Genomic DNA, 17705 nt, shown 5'->3' on the forward strand with positions numbered 1-17705 from the left:
CACTCGCTCAGTCAGTTCCCACTTCTTGCTGATGTAATGCAAAGTGACGCAAAGACAAGTGATTTTGCAGTAATCTTCTGTCCACATATCTAAGGTGACTGCCCCACTGCTGTCAGTCAACTGTATTCTCAGTTCTGGGATGACGCTGAATTGAGGGATAAAAGAAGCCATGGCAGCTAATTAGCCTTGACACGCTGGTTTAATGTTTTAAAAATCTGTTTTCTTTTTTCATTTTCATGTTTTCTTATACTGCCCGCCCACATTTAATTCTTTTTTACCCATTCATGAACCTGTGAATTACTATAAATATAATCTCTAGCTGTCACATAGGGCTCTATTTTAACAGTCCAAAGCACATGGTCTAAAGTGCATCGTGCATGTGCATTTATGGCGTGTCAGTGTCCATGTTGTCTATTGTAATGGTCAGTGCACCAGGTGGTACTTAGTCTCTTAATTAATCATGGGAGCGTTTTGGGCGTAACATTCAATGAACCAATCAGAGCACCATCTTTCATTCCCTTTAAAAGCCAGGCGCACCTGCAGCTTGGTGGTTTGCTATTATAATGGCGCAGTATTTCACACAGAATTAGATTCTAACTGTGGCAAGTTGATTGCGTATTGTGACTGACACCTGCCACACACACACACAGCAGCTCCCTGAGGTTAGATTAGACACCTTTTATGTTTATTATGAGAAGTGTAAATACATTTTCAGTTCAAAACTGTGGACAAATTGAGTCTAGGTGATGAATGGGAAACACTGTGGCAGATTTACCAGGGAGTAAGAAAGAACATTTCTCCGCCAGAGCCTCATTTATGTCAAAGAGGCATCCACGATGCATGGCAATGTTATGCAACACACAATATGCTACAAAGAATGCACCGACCTTCTGAGGCTGTATTGTAATGTGGAACCGGACTTAAGCACATTTTCAGCGCATTCTGCTTGTGTGTAACAGGCAGAGTTTGCACACGTTCACCATGAAACTAGCAAAGACACTTGCGTTGCGCTTTGCGTGTAAGATAATTCCCACAGTTCTTTTGGGTTACTCCACACCAGTGCAGTACTATGGTCTGATGATTATCAAAGTCAGGAAAATACAAAGGTCTCCACTAAAAATTGTGCCAGTTTATCGAGTATGTATTTAAATATTTCACAGATTAAATGTAAATTTGACCTGCTGTGGCATGTACAAAAAGGTTGTTCGTCAAAGTCAGTAGGATTCACCCTCCTGCGCAAAGGCACCAAATATTATCATAGTCCATTCAATAGTTCCCAGACACAACAGACCGACATCCCTAAAAATCAATCAGTCATTATGAGTATCCATTAGGCGTGGTATGAAATATGTTAGAGAACTAAACTGGAAAAACATGAAATGTTAGTCCCAGTTAGGATGGAAAAGCATTGAATACGTTTTGAGCTTTGTGAGGAATTAACATAGTTTATAAATCTAAAGAGCATATTATCATTATAAGATCATATTCTTGATATTACAAGATTGCAAAAGCAGAGGAAATTAGTCTAAATAACTCATGGCTGAAAAGAATGGTGGGAGGACACAAACAGTAACCTTACAGCCATAAAGGTTACCCTTCTTTTTTAACCATAACAGACACATTCACACTGCTGGCAATCCCAGATTTACTGCTAAATTGATTTTTGCTGACCAAGCATCAGCAGGTAACCAGGATATCTGGAGTCTGTGAGTTTAGTGCCCAGCTTTGTTGTGACAGCCCGCCATTTCAATCAATCACTTATCAGAGCGTGACTAAAAGCTGAGGCTCTGAGGTGAAATCAAGCTGGCTAAGCCAAGCGAGTTGTGCCATTTCCTGGATAAAAAGCAAAGAGGGGTAGAGGTCAAAGCTCCATGGCTGACATGGAACAATCCTGTCTTCTCCTCAGTGGCTGTCACAAATTGCAGAATTGGGGGAGTGCGGGAAAAGTTTGGTAATACAGACCCTTTGGTCTGTATAAGAGAGTGACAGAAAGAAACTGTCTGAATTGAAAAGCCATGGCAGAACTCCAAAATAAGAGAAAAACTGCTGCTTATGGATGAGAATGTCCCATCACTTTGGATACACCGAAGCTGTGTAGGATGAGAACCTACAACAAAGAAGCATATGTCTGGATGGGAGGAGAAGAAAAATACATCAGTCCACCCACACTGACTAACCTTTAAACAAATCACAGAAAAAAATGCTGTAACAGAGAAGCTAAAAACAAGCTGAAGGTGACGACAACCACACAAACAGGAATTTTAATTAAGAGATTGCAGAAAATAAGGCAGCATGAACAGCAAAGAAACACCTGAAGTTGACATTTGAAGAGGGAACGAAGAAGAGAATGAAAACCACATTTTTATCAGACAGAAATCCCTAAGGGGAGGGAGAGGGAGAGAGAGAGAGAGAGAGAGAGAGAGGATGAAAGAGAGAGGAAAATGAGATGGAGCAGAAGAGGACAGAAAAAGTCATTGTAAACTCTCTTTTTTCTTTAAACAGAAAATAAATCTTCTTCCATGATGCATCAAATGACCGTTAGCTGAGACAAAAACTGACATAGATTGACTACTTCATATAAAAGCATCCCGTATTAAATTTGACCTGTTAGAGGGGGGGTGGGAGGGTGTGGGGTGGGGGGGTGGAGTTGCTCAATAATTTGAAGGTGGTTTTATAAATGTCAAAACACGTAAATCGAAGAGGCTAGAACGCCTGACTTTGCCAGAACAGCTCAATAACAGGAAATTTCAGTCATCAAATAATAAAAAAAAAACATCCTCCCTCCATCAAGGGTAGACACAACTTTGACTGTCAAAGCTGAGGATTATACATTATTACCCTACTTTGAGTGATCCCTGTTTTGCTGGTTTGTTGGTGGGCTATTAATCACATTATGAAACGGTATGTTCCAGAGCACACATCGTGTACATTTCCTCACTAATCCAGGAGCAAAAAATTGATTTACTAGAACCCAAAGCTTGCTGTAACTACATATTTGATTTGCTGTATATCAGTGATTTGTTCTTCCCAGAGAGATTGCATTCTGGTAATCAAACAGTAATTTGTAACATCGCTCTGCCTGTTTGTATTTCATTACCAAATTTATTAGGAAGCAAATATGTTCCACAAATTGCTTTTGGCAATATCAACAAAGATTGTCACTCTGGATTACACCTTCAATACAGACAGACAGAGAAGAAACACACTTTCAGTCTGGGCGTCTTATTATATTTACTTGGTTTTTCTGCAGGCATTGTTATGCGCATTACCACCACAACCAGCTCTGCAGAGGTGGTACGCTCACCGCCTAACACCAGCTTTCTCTTTAATGGGGTTCTCGTATAATCTAATGCTTTTTCATTCACTACCATCACGTGAAGCAGTGAAACACATTAGTAATCAATATCAACAACACGGGCAAGCCAAGCATTAAAGATATGTAGGGCCAATTTGTTTGCTGAGTCTGAGCAGTGGGAATTACATGTGACAAGTTCACCAGTCTGGAAAGCTTGATGAGGAAGAAGAGTCACAATGGCCACATACTGTATGTGTTATGGATTTGTGACCTGACACTAAATTAGAGGCTACACTGACTGCTGGAGCCATTTTTCTTCTATAATAATGATGGGATAGGTTGAAAGAATAACTGTGTAGCTGTTTATGGGATATGTTATGCACTCAAACAACCATAAACCAAACTGAACTTGTTTGCTTGCAGTAAAAGAGGTGATAAATACTGTTAAGAGGCCAAAAAGGAGGATTAAAGTGAAAGTACGCATTGACAGTACAAGCGTGAGCGGCTAAAAGCTGCAGGTTGAAACCAGAACTATAAACAGTTTGTGTAGTATATGGCACAGAAAATGTAACTTACAAATAATTTATAGTTAGGACTTCATTCCCCCTCTAACTATCCCCCACTCTCACACATGATTATGATTTCTCATGCCTTCCTGTGTGTTAGGGATAACTTACAGATTCACCCACATATAAATGCATGTGATAAAAGAATAAATGAAAAGCAGAAGGTGACGAATGGATGAAGAGAGAAGATGCTGCAGATCAAAACAAGGTCAAGCTGCTGAATTTTACATCGTGGATTATCATCAAACGGTAAATGACAGCTAACGCTTTTACACTACGTTTACCAAGTGTCCATGTCACATTTAGATGCATGGCTTTCCTCTCTTGTGCGCACCTTACAGCTGTTAATATGAACAGTCATTAATTTCAATAAGTCAGCCAGCATTTCCCGTGCTGGGGGAGATAATGTTTGTAGAGAAGACCCAGCTGCAGTCCAAATCAGAGCCATTGATTTGGCCCTCAGCTCTACGGGACAGTTAGGCTCCCAGAGGAGATGGCACAAGGGCAATCACGGAACTCAGCTGGCCTCCTGGCCCCCTGCATTAATAATCAGTCCAATTAGAAAGAACATGCCCAGATGCTCATCTGGTTACATAATGTTCCTTCCTCTTGTTTCTGTCTACAAGTTTGGCTTAACTTGGATTTCCAGATGTTCTAATGGTCTTTTTCATTCTTAGGGCTTTTTTTTTTTTTTGTGCCCACTTAGGCTCAACGTGCATTAATTTAGTACCTTAGGCTGTTAACTTGGGGATTAATAATCACATTACCTGCCGCCTCCTTACCAGTGTCGGATCGTAGGAGGAGCTGGAAGACCAAAATTCCTTCAAGTTTAACGCTCACAATTGTCTTTTTCGCTATAAACCGACTCCGAAATCTCCCAACAACTGTCTGCCTTCATGACGAGCAGCGCCGGATCCTAAAGAATGTGAAATGGTGGTGTTTACGACTGTGCCTGCAGAGGGGAAGGTCCCCCCTCTGACTTCAGGCACATTTTTTTGAAGTAGGATTGCTCTTGTGTTGTGAGGCCTTTTCATTATCCAGCAGAGATGGTGACAGCATATTTTCCATTTTTCATACATCTTTCTTTGTGACTTCTTTTCACAGGATACCACATCACAAGCACTTCACAGCCAAAACACGGCTTTTCATGTTTCAGAAGACTTGTCTGATATTGTGTAGCACTAGCAAGTGGCTGAACAATGTTGCTGAACGACAAATAACAAGTTAAGTTATTGAACTTTACGGAAGAGTATCAGAGTCGCAGGCCTATTTTCTCATTACTTAATATCTGAGCTGCTACAGAAGGATCATTGTGTTCAGTGTAATCTTCAATCATCTGCACACTATTGTGCTCTTTGAGGGTACATCCTCTGAAGAATACCTCAGCTTCAGCACTCTGCGGTCTATCTACTATTATCATGCAGGAGGTAAATCTGTTTATATTTACCCTGTGCATCGGCGTTGTAAGCCTGACGGACAACCCAAGGACTCGGAACCTCTTACGTTTGATTTATCAATTATTCAATCCACAGTACAAAAAAACAAAACAAATTCACATTCACGCTGCTGTTTTCCTGTTTCTTTCTTTGTTTATTTGTTTTGTAAATTGACAAAAGAAGCTATTTTTGAAGATGCCACCATTTTCTTTAGTGAAAATGATTAATCATTTAATCTAAAAGAGAAGTATTCATATTTGCTGCCCTACTAGGGTCAGAAATATACAATATGTTGATATGAATATGTAAAATTGGAACAGCATGTTTACTTGCAGCTTGTGACTGCATGTCTCAACCAGTTTTAGCTGCTCCGTGTTATATAGCACTAATATGATCTGGGTTTTGATACCAACGAAGCTGAACGTGCAGCTGAACATCTCACCAGCGTTAGCCCTGCAATTGTCTGATGTCTGCAGCCTTCTCCATGTAAGCTCTGATTAAGCAATTCGTTACACTCGGGCCATAATTTGCACAGTACTTCCCTCAAGTGCAATTTTCTCCTACTTTTAAAAACTAAAACATGAAGGATAGATCAAAAACAAAACACTTGTTTAGTGGAGGGAAAGATGTAGCCAGAAATATCCATGTTTATCTTTGATGTGAGGTGTTTATGCCTTTTCCCATTAAAACACGGAAACTGCACTTCAGGCCTAGTTTATGCTTTATAGATTTTGGCCACTGTATTAACACTCCAAGACTATAGAGTGATGAAAGGCCCGCTGTCATTAGCAGCAGCTGATCCACTCTCGGCCTATCGTGTGATGTTGGTTATCATGTAGAAGACGGGCAGCTGGAGGATCAGATAGGCCGTCTGTCAGCTGATTTGCAGATTGACCGCTTTCTGTCAAATTACAAACGGCTCGTCTGACTGATTTACCGGATATCAAGTTTATGCCTGAATACCAAGATATAACAATAATATTTTACCCCATAAAACTAATCATAAGTGCCAATAGTTTAGAACACCAAACAGCACCGAAGGAATGATTGCTCCTGAATGAGTGTTGTGAGCAAGGGTCTCTTTATATACAGTAGCCTGATATTTCACTGCTCTCAGTTGTTTGTATTCAAAATTACTCCGCACTTCTAATGTTTAAAAAACAAACAAACAAACAAACAAAAAAAAAACCTCACACTCAGCTCAAAGCAAACATCAAGGCCAATAACAATTTACAGTTTGTTTGAAAACACCATCAAATGCGAGGAAGTGTTTTCTTTTCCTCTCTGCTTTACAGAGAAACTGTTAAAGAAAAGGATGTTTGGCTTCGTTACCATCTCATCCTCCATGTGTGGCAGCTATTCATGTGAAGCATCTTTTGACAGCTTGTGCGTACAATTCAAGCACTTGGCTGTATGCTAAGTGTTATAAAAAAAAAAAACTGACTCTGTTCAGAATTTAACATATTTTAGTGGAAGTTACCATAGGCAACCAAGAAGAGACTGACGGGACCATCGGTGCATCTGTAGTGAATGGCATTGTTAATGCTTGGCTCGCGCATTGGCAGGTCCATTTCAGCATGTGAATGGGGAGTTAGGGTGAGGGGACACATAGGTGGGGGTGGCTGTTGCTGTGCTAATGTGATTCAAACACACCCTTTTTTAATAGGGCTTGTCCCTCTGCCAGGGGAAGCGGGTGGCATAAACTACTGGGTGATTATGTTAAACAAATGACTGCCTCATTAGCTACACCCCAAGAGTGTTGCATGCATATATACAAACAGAGACACACACACTCACACTGTCCTATGATTTCTCTGTTCCTCACACACACACACACACACACACACACACACACATAGACTGACATAAGCATTAGGTTGGCTTTGTATACAGAAAAGGGCAGCACACAAAAGCAATACTCAGGAGGGTACAAGCTCCATCCAATAGACTAATTAACATCTCCCAATTACACCAGCCAGCACTCTGTGGTGCTCCAGTTAGCTTTGGATGATACTACACAATACAACACAATGTGTCAGTATGAACGTCTATGTCCAAACAACATCTGAGCCGCTCCCCTAAAGCCAAGCTAATGACTGCAATTAGCATCATTAGAGTCCAAGCTTGGGCCTCAGCTGGTGTAACGTTGGACAGACACTTCATGCTTTTTGCTGCACAGTTCAATGTATGAAAGTTAGGGACACACGATTTAGTGCCTTGTTTATGCAAAATCATAATGAGAGAGGCTAGTTTGATATCTCAGGTCCTTAATTACTTGACCTTATTTCCCCCCCGAACCATCTACCCCATACTGCCTCGGAGAAATGTAGAGTCTGGCGTAATCACAGCATGGCGCGTCTCTGCAGGATGGTCACAGATACACTGTGAGGCAGAAACAATGCACAGTAAGTAAGGCTACAAGTAACAGCTATTGTCATCATTGACAATAAAGCAGCAATAAATCCTCACAATAGAGAAGCAGTTGTTGCTGCTGTTATTCTGTTGACTGACTAATTAACTAGAGACCTTGTTGTGATGCGAACACCCGTCAACATGTTGATGTTCCGAGCCATGAGTACTCAGTTATTCATAATTAACTTAGTGGATTGTTCTGGTCCACCCTGTATCGGTGTTTTTAATGGGTGACAGACACTCATCCATTCTACACAGCACATTTCTTGTTGGTTAACTGTTAATGGTCAGTTAATGAGTTTTGGCTATCAGTCATTAAAAAAATCCAAAATGAACATCCCTACAGTAAGTGTATGCATTAACTTGACATTTAGTATACCTATCTAAAGTACAGTTTTAATACGGAGCCAAAATGAAACTGTGCACACAGCGTGTGTTATCTTGGAATAAAAAGGACATTTCTGCACTCAGATATCAGCACTTAAAACTGTGGGTAGCTGCTTTGAAACATAAGCCTCTGGGAGGCCGCATTAACTACTGGGATGATACCCACAAAAACCACAGTGAGCTCACTGACCGGATGAGAGGCCGATCGCAGATCTTATTCAGAAAAAAAATGGTGTGACTACAGAGGGGAGGAGGGCAGCCTTTGCCCACTGGGACGCTGGTCTCAGTTCAAGCACTCCAGCATCTGCCACCTGGCCATTAGCTAAATAATGCATGGGGTTTGTGTGAGGCCTGTCACTCCCAGACTTATGCTCATTACTGTTTCTGAGTGGTGTGAAAAGTCAAGTCAGCAAATGCTGGAGAGTCATGGCAATGCATGCAAATGTGCTGAAAACCACACATACACACACACAAACATGCATGCAAAGTGTGGCTTCCCGGGGGCTTATAGTGAAAGCTCGCAGACGTCCGCGGATTAAAGAAAGTTCTTGAGATTATGTGGAAAAGCTGAGTGTGTGCAGATTAAGCTCACTAACAAGAATGTGACCAAAGTTTAAGGACATGAGCAGTTCATCTGTAAATCTCAATCGCAGAAACACGATTAAACAGCATGTTTATCAAAATAAGAGAGTTAGTATGAACGTTTGTATCTGGGTGTATAGTCGTCTGTGTGTTCAAATCCCTCATCCGTAGCAGGGCTCTGAGCACTGAACCGCGGGAGAGACTTTCAGTATCTCCACAAGCCCAAAAGTCACAGTGACCCAGGGCTCTCTCTCCCTTCAGGAGCATTTCCCATCAGAAGCCTGTTACACCGCAAAGGCCATTTTACTCCCAGAATAGCAAATCTGGGGAAATGTAATCTTTGAAGCCTCAGCTAAAATAGCCTGACAAAGCCATTTTCTGGCAGAGCAACAGAAGGAAAGCTCAGACACCGGAGCTAAATTTCAAATGACTCACTTTTAGGCAAAAAGAAGAAGAAGAAAAAAAAAAGACTTTTACATTATTGGTTTTGGGTCTGACATTACGGTTATATTGGTTGACCTAAAGCATAGTGCTTGTTGAATGTATTGAAAGACTCCTGCAGACTTTCAAGGTGATGAAAGCAGTTGGTTTAGTGAGGCAGACACAACAACCACAGTTATGTCAAATGGCACATTGCCAGGAAAAACTAATTTACAAGTGATAAGTCGAATTTCTTTTTCTCTTTTGACTTTTATTTTTGCCATTGACTGATCAGTAGATGATGAAAAAAAAAAAAAAAATGTTGAAACATGTTCATAAACCCAAAGGTGACATGTTCAGATTGCTTAATTTTGAAAGATTTACATTCCAAAAAAAACAAGTTATTTCATTTATATTTATATGAAACATAAAAAAGCAACAAATCCTCATATTTGCGAAGCGGGGACAAGAGAATGCACATAACCACAACCGTATAACAGAGCACGCTACCGCAGGACTCTATCAATGTGCCCCTATCCCCCTGCCACTCTCTTATTGCCCATCGCTTTCATCAACTCCCCCGTGCACTGGATAATTAACAATTTGGTAAGGCCTAATCATGTGGACATGGCAATTGATTTGATTTAACCTTGGTTTAACTGTGAGAACCCCCGAGACACTGGCAGGAGGGTTGCACTTTGGACGTGAATGGTAGAGAGACCGGCTGAGAAGCAATGGGAATTTGATAACGGCCATCAGCTGCTCGCCCAATCTGTTGAGGTGACAGCACAAGACAACAGGACGGCTGCTGCTACAGGACGAGGACGCAGGGTTGTCTGGTGTCACTACATATTTACATGTGCACTCTTACATGTACACACTCACTAGATAATACAAAAGCACATGTGCAAACAGATATGGACAACCATCTGTGCGCACACACACACACATGCAGCTTCCTCTGATCTGCACTGTTGAGTAAACCATCTGTTCAGGACTTTTAAATTTGTAGAGAGTGTATATGTCGTGGTCCTCATTGTACTTAATATTGAATGAGTGTGATAAAACAAGGCAGAGCTCTCATTGGTTTTCGTCAAAACTAGCTTTTCTGACAGAGAGAGATGCTGTTATTACTCCTGATGCTGGTATTCTAGACTACTACCATAATACTATACTACTATATAGAGTGCATAGTTATAAATGGCTGCACTTTGACTGAGGCAAAATCCTAAAACAATTACATTGCAGACCTCTTTTTTTGTAAGTAAATAAATGCATTGTTAATACATCCTTAACTAAGCTATAAAAAGAATGTGTTACAATCGCGGCTTACAAGTGACCCACTACAGCCTGCTGTGCAGACACGCAGTTGTCAAAAAACTGGATGAAAACATAAAGCTAGATACCAACAAGAAAACCATCCCACAACTTGCTCAGAAAGTAGTTCCAAAGGTTGCTTAGACTTCCCAAGTGCCTAGCCTAATAGACTGTGTACATGCACTGTCTTCATACTTCATACTTCACTGAAAGCCAAACAACTGTTTTTGGACGACAACCCTTTTTGGTAATATGAAAGGGAACAGTTGCAGAGAAGCAGACAAAACAAACTCTTTACATGTCAAAAGTTAAGTAAAGAAAACCGAACATGATGTCTCTAGACGTTCAAGCCGATATTCCTTTTGATAATTTTTTTTTTTTTTAAAGCACAGATTCTTTTGACTCTCTTTTTTCCTATGCAGTTTTAGCGCAGCATGTTCAGTGACAACAAGTCCGCCCTAGAAATGTCAGTGTGCCTAAAATGAGACTGTGGGATCCCTAAAGCCTGCAACGACACCGAGAAGAAGACAGCAGTGTTGTTTGTGTAAACGGAGATGGGCAACAAAATGGGTCTAGAAGATGACAACCTCTGAAAGCCTCCAGACCAAAGTGGATTTTAAGTGTCACAATTCAGTTTGAAATCTAAATTGCACTTAGCCTTACCTTTTAGTGTTGACTTTTTCTGTGTGGATAGATAGAGGACAGGCTAATGTGTTTCACACTACAGTGGCGTAGAATAGAGCGTAGCCGATAAAATTAGTCTGCTCTACCTGTCAGATATGCACATCTGTCCTTACAGGTGCTTTGGCTTGTCTCATAGAAAATCTGAATCTAATCCCGCAATTCAAAATCAAACTTAGCATCAAGCAGCAATCCAACCAATTAAGGTATGACGACTTAAACAGTAACTGTATTTCTCCCTCAGATGGACGGGGGGGGGGGATTAATGTGGCAGATCACTGTTATCTATCCTAATGACACCGGTTTCATTGGTTGATAACTGACTATCAGCATCAGACCATCTGGCCTCATAATGTGCTGAACAACAAGGGTGCATGTCCCATCATAATACCTGCCTCTACATGACTCCTCTCTCTTGACCCCTGTGCTACATCTGATGCTCTGCAAATCATGTCACTTTTGTCTAAGATTTAGATGTTAAAGCAGATTATTTGTTTTACTTTTTGAAAAATGGTTCAATTTAGATTAATAGAACTGCCCTTGATTTGTAGCTATAACCAAGTTTGTGATTTGCCAGGGATCCCAATCATTTCTTTCTTCCATGGCAAACTGAACTAGTTTGCCGTTACTATTAACATTCCCATTGCAGTTTGCCCCAGGAAGAAGAAAAACATGGTGGCAGTTGAGTGAAGAATATGTATGTGTCTGGTAGTCAGTACCTCCACTGGTCCCCATTCTCCCAGGTTCAGGGCTGATGCATATCCAACGTGGCAGCCGGTCGCCAACACTGCGCCGGGATGAATAGTCCGTCATCCCTGCTTCCCTCTCTCCCTCTCCACTCTGCTTTCTGCCTCTTGCCAGGGCTGTTTGCTCAGCTGTTCCCCTCTCTGACCGCATTTATCCCAGATGAGCGGCACAGCTTACCCCGTTAATCTGTGTGTGAGTGTGTCTGTGCGCCTGAGTGTGTTTGTGTGTATGTGCGTCTCCATTCCAGGCATCCTCTCATTGGCCCCCTGATGACCATCTGAAGACACGCCCTGATCAACCGGGGGGGGGGACACGACACACACTGTCACACAGGAGACAAACGCAGCGCTCCCAGGACAGAGAGTGTGCTTTCAGTGGAGGTCATTTGGAGCATATCTGAGGTTCATAAAATGTCTGTGGAGATGTCACAGCACATAAAGACCTCTAGTCACTGATGTTGACTACACCCCATCCCCACCCCACCCCCCCCACCGACCCCCCACCCCCCAGTGACTCTAGCAAGGTGGTAATAATGTCCCCTAAACAGTGGTGAAAGCAGGGAAAAGGTTGACACCCGCCTGAGACTGGTCCAGTGTTAGTGCCATCTTGTATTTCCCAACCTGTCCCTCCTCATAAGGCCGAGGCCATAAAACAATTCAGATTAGTGAGGTCTCATCCTTATTTCAAACCCCTCCCATTCTTCAAATTATTGCTTGTTTAAATGGTGATTGGAGGCGAAATGGCACTGAGCGACAACAACTGTTCCAAATGCTCACTTTTCTAAGTGCAGAATTTCAACCTGAATATTAGTAGTGTAAGCAGATACGTAGTAGCGCCATGTTTTCAGATACAAACATGCAAAGATGCACTCACATCAGTAACAAGTAATTCTTATTAAGTTGCTTCCAAACTGGGATTCTGAGGACAGTAAACACCTTCAACTTGGAATAAAAGCTAATTGTTACTCAAGTGACATTTTCATCTGAAGTGGAAATCTACATCCATTGACTTTGTATTCATGCTGCCTTTAAACAGCTTGTAATGTAACTTAACAGCAGCATATATTAGAGTGTTTCTACCACATAAGGATGTTTGGAGTGTTAGTCCAACTCGTTCTGGACGTCTCTACAATCACTTGAGGGAGGGAGCTCATTGTGGCCTTATGTCCCACATCTGAGGAAGAGGATTAAGAGAAAAGACAGCAGCCTATCTTATGAGAACATCTGAATTTTAAATTAGAACTTCAGTCCTCAGTGTTACTTACATTAGAATGAGTAAAATCATATTAGTAAAACAGTACATTTTCTAAATCCTCTGTCATACTGCAGTTTGTTTTCAGTCAAACTTAAATTATTATGTGCGTGTCGAAATGTGAGCCCTGCATTGTGTGTTGTACCAAGAGCTTACTCTACACCCCTGTTACTACATACATTCACAATTATCTGCAAAATAAACCATTCAGAGCTCCTCATCTGCACATTATGTAAGGCAAAAGAACTTTTCTGTGTGGTACAAACACAGCACATGCTTTCAGACTCTGCCAATAAACTGTGTCTTCTGGTCCACAGACTGCATGGCTGGCTGCTGGCTAAGACGGCGGTGGCCAGACATGAGCAGCTGTTGTTGTAGTTGAACCAATCCCCAGTTACCTATGTATCCGCCAATATGTATATATGTGTGTGTGTGTGTGCGTGTGAGAGAGAGAGAAAGAGAGAACGTGTGTGTGAATGTGCATGTCTGCTCAGAGAGAGAAAAATGACACGCACTGTCTGATTTGAGGCATTTTACCAAAGGATTCACCCAGTCACACAACTCTTCTATTGTACAGGACAGTGACCATTCATCCTTTCACAGTGCATGTTATGTAAAGCCAATATAGTATGTGTGTTGTTTTACTGCAAAAATAAAAATACAGACACACAAACATGCACACAGAAACACACACACACACACACCACCTAGGCCTACACACTCCTGAAGCCTGCCAGTCTGACAGTGCATTACATGGCACAACACTGCCTCACATCCACATCTATTCAATGTCTTTCTGCTCTCCTAAACCCTTCCCTAAAGATACTACCACCCACCTCCTGTGGACTCCCCACAAAGTGAAACAAATAACCCCCTTCACCCCTCTTAGAGGAAGCACTCTGTATGCCTTGACTGAGATTTATGCCACGGCCGACAGAAAAGAACAGTGGGCAGCTAGGAGCGTAAATGCCGGCTTTGTTTTTCTAGACACTGGCTGTTTTGTGATCCATCATGTTTGCGAGACAGAGAGAGAAAGAGAGGTGTGATTGGGCGGCTTCTGCATCTCCGCAGCCTCCTCTCTCTGCTCAGACAGAGGTGAGAAAGGTTCTGCTGAGAGGCATAGAGTTTCAGTTATGAGAATTTTAGATGAATATTTTACACATACTGTGTACAAAAACATTAGCAGAGATAATATTACAAGTACATTTATAGATTTTTCAGTGGAGATGAGATGGAATATCTCACTGTGTGCTAAAGTGCTAATTAAGATTTCAGCACTTAGGCTTCTCTCTTGAATTGTGGCCTCCGAGCTTTGAAGAAAATTCTTCCATTTCTAAAAACAGCAAATGAAACCAGTTTTGTTTATTCCTTCAACAATAGCTTAAAGGTCAGCTAATTCTCAAGAAAATGGAAAAACCATGCATGGTCCTCTAGCTTTCATATGTGGATTTCTTTCCATCATTCACCTATTATCACAAATAGATGCACTGCGTGTGTAGTAGAAACCATATTTCAATAAAGACATCACTAAAACAGTGACTGGTGAATTGACCTTACATCGTTGCCTTTCCTACTGTAACAGGATGGTTTTTTTCTGTGGTGCAGCCTAAATGAAGTTATAAAAATACAATTTAAAGAACAAACAACGATGAACCTGTTTAGTCCTGGTCACACTTGTGCTCTATGTAAATCACAAAGCTCTGTTCAGAGCTCGCCGTTCTCCACTGATTTAATATAGCACTCCTCTAACATTGACAGACTCATGATGGACAGTTTGCTTTTCTTATTCCACTCATTTTTCTTTCATGTCAAAACCTGGTGACTATATTACCCACAACGCAACTACCACTGCCGGTTCAATCGGAGATGCGGGAGCGTTATGCTAGCAGCGGGTAATGTAGCCTCAAGCCTATGGCCTCAAGGAGAGTTGAGGAGCACATTACAGAGGTCTGGTGAGGTCACGTCTTAATCTAAATTCTTTTTCATTTTCAAGCTCGTAGTCTTCAGTCCCAGCCGACACGGACTCAGGTGACATTACTTGAATTGCAGTTTTTCTTGCAGCTCTCTCTGCAGCCACAAAAGATACACATTTTGCAGTATTTATGCAGTAGTACTCTCCAAGACCTGTAAACACACTTTAATGTGTAAAATTGGTTGAGTTCTTCTTTAATACCTAATAGGTCTATTCATTGTTGCAATGATGTCAAGTGTCTTTTAGAGAAGAGATTTTAACAAGATTTAGATGAAAGAAAAAGGAAATTAAAATAAAAAAACACTAGAGATGTGCTGTGCTGTGCCCCCCCCCCCCCCCCATCAAAAGAGAAAACATGACATCTTCATCAATATTCTGTTAACAACAGAACAAAGAGCTGGAGAAAGTGCACAACCTTCATAAACATACGGTACTCTTCCCTTCACAGTCCTGCATTGTTTTCCCCCACACAGCACCGCAACACCACACAGTGCTGCTTTGTCTCAACATGTCTCCTGAGCTTACTGTGGACCATTGCTGCATTTAATAGCTTTTCCCGGCAGATAGGGCATCCACAGTCGATCTCCTTCAGATTCCAACAGATACTGTACACTACAAGTCTGTCTGTTTGTGGTATATTTTGACATTACAGCTTCCGCTCCAGACTATAACAAGGGAATTCACACATATGTGTGGAATCTTGAGAAACGGTGAAAAGAAGAAAAGGCTGTCAAATGGAAAAGCATTCATCCTCGCAGCTGTCTGCATTGAAAGAGCGAATAGAAAGAAGAGCACCCTGGATGACAAACTGAGATGCACTTGAGGGTTGCATGTGTGAGGCAAGGGGGGGACATTATTGTTTGGTTCGTCAGAAAAGTCCTACATGAAAATCTTTTAGGATGTAAAAGAACTGTGTGAACTATGCTGAAAATGAGTAATGTGGGATGTGCAGGTTGAATCATGCATCCTAGGAGTCTTGTTTTTCAAGTGTAAATTATAAATGCAGTGAAGCTGAGAGCAAAATGATGTGCCACTGTGGATCCTGGCGAGAGTTAGAAAATATCAGAGAAACATCTGAAGATGGTACTATAAATAAGTTTGTGGGAAGAGACAATGTGTCTCGCTAGAGCTCCAGTATGTGCAGCTGCCATTTGTGAAGTTACGATCCACTCATCAGTACAAGTATACATTCACAGCTGATGGCCATTGAAAAAGTTTACAGTAGAGTAGCTGTTCATTACAGAAATGACGGACACTGAGGCTTCTTGTCTGGTTCAGTGTGCAGAGCTCTCCATCTTCTTGAGAAACCCCACTGCTAATAAAGCTATATTGAGATGCAATGGCCAGCTCTCAGTTTTAATGGTGACTGATGGAGGGCACAGATGCATTATTGCTCGTCATTCATCAAGTTAACTCTGCACATTAGGAAGTCGAATGAGTTTCCAGCGGATTCTATCAGTGATAATTATGGGATGAGCTGGATATAAAGCAGAGAACATTTTGAGTAACCCTTTGTCCGGACTCGGTTGCCCTTTCCCAGCATGTAACTGGGATGGATAAATGTGAAGTTATTTGCGCAAACATATGGTCAATGACATGACCAAACGGAGCATGTTTACAATTTTATGTCATCTATTTCTTTGTATTGCACTCTCCTTCCTCCTCTATGTGCATCCCTGCCTTCCATCTCCTCCTCTCCTCTTTTCCAATTTCCTGTCTCCTGTGTGCCGTTCGCTGCAGTGCAGATTGCAGTAAACCCAGAAAATCCTCCTCATCACACAGTGCAAATACCATCTGTATTGGGTTTGCCCTTCGCCCCAATTAACGGATAGATATATGCCCTGTAGCATCTGGGACGGTATCGGACACTATCACATGTGAGCCGAACAATTTATACACAAACACGGCATGACAGGCCAGAATGTCAAGTATCCGTGCAGCTACAGGACTCGAGGGTCACACACACACACACACACTGCTAAATGCTTACACAGCTTGGGAACAGTGTATGAATGTAGATGTTACTCAGTCTCATCGCATGAGAAAAAAAATGGTTATAACACCGACTTTGAACCGAACAAATAAACATAAACATTTCCATTTTGTTTGACCTTAAAAGAATGGGTGAGAAGTGTTGTGTGTACTACGACTTGCTATTCAGAATATGTTACCTGTAAGGTCAATTTATAGCCTAAAGAAAAAATGAAAATGCTATGATGTAACAAAAGTCTGAAACATATGAAAACTTTCTTCTTGGCTGAGACAAACACAGAAGAGTTTGGTTTTACATGGATTTCATGGGGATGGATTAAAATGAAAGTGATTCCTGGTGAAGCCTTATGGATTTTGTTTTCCTGTTTGAGTAACTGTGGTTTGGTGATTTACAGGTGTGAAGATGAAGTTGTAGGGAAGGGGTCAAGGTGGATGGTAGGCATACAAAAGTATAGGATTTTGACACCAGTGTCATTGTATGTGATTTTGTTAAGGCTACTAAAGCACAAAGATATAATCACGTCCTATCTCTTGCTTCATGTCAGCATTGACTTTTTTATTTATATTTCGCCAACTGCCTAAATATAACCTAAATTTAACCACTGAACATTTAATATCAGTTGGTTGCTGCAGATGTTCTCCTGCCA

General features: G+C 41.4%; 1 protein-coding gene across 7 annotated transcripts in view; it reads right to left on the reverse strand.

The window, feature by feature from the left end:
* kazna (kazrin, periplakin interacting protein a) overlaps positions 1–17705 on the reverse strand; it is a 176159-nt gene that overhangs the window by 79990 nt on the left and 78464 nt on the right. The window contains exon 1 of one of the 7 annotated variants that reach the window (XM_056384874.1): positions 11816–12074. The exons of the other annotated variants lie outside the window; for them this stretch is intronic. Within the exon in view, the coding sequence (XP_056240849.1) occupies positions 11816–11993 (178 nt within the window). The 5' untranslated portion in view covers positions 11994–12074. Of the gene's footprint in view, positions 1–11815; positions 12075–17705 lie in introns of those variants that run through there. 7 annotated transcript variants of the gene reach the window in all.

This window comes from Seriola aureovittata, chromosome 9 (assembly GCF_021018895.1).
Source record: "Seriola aureovittata isolate HTS-2021-v1 ecotype China chromosome 9, ASM2101889v1, whole genome shotgun sequence".
Classification (NCBI taxonomy): Eukaryota; Metazoa; Chordata; class Actinopteri; order Carangiformes; family Carangidae; genus Seriola; species Seriola aureovittata.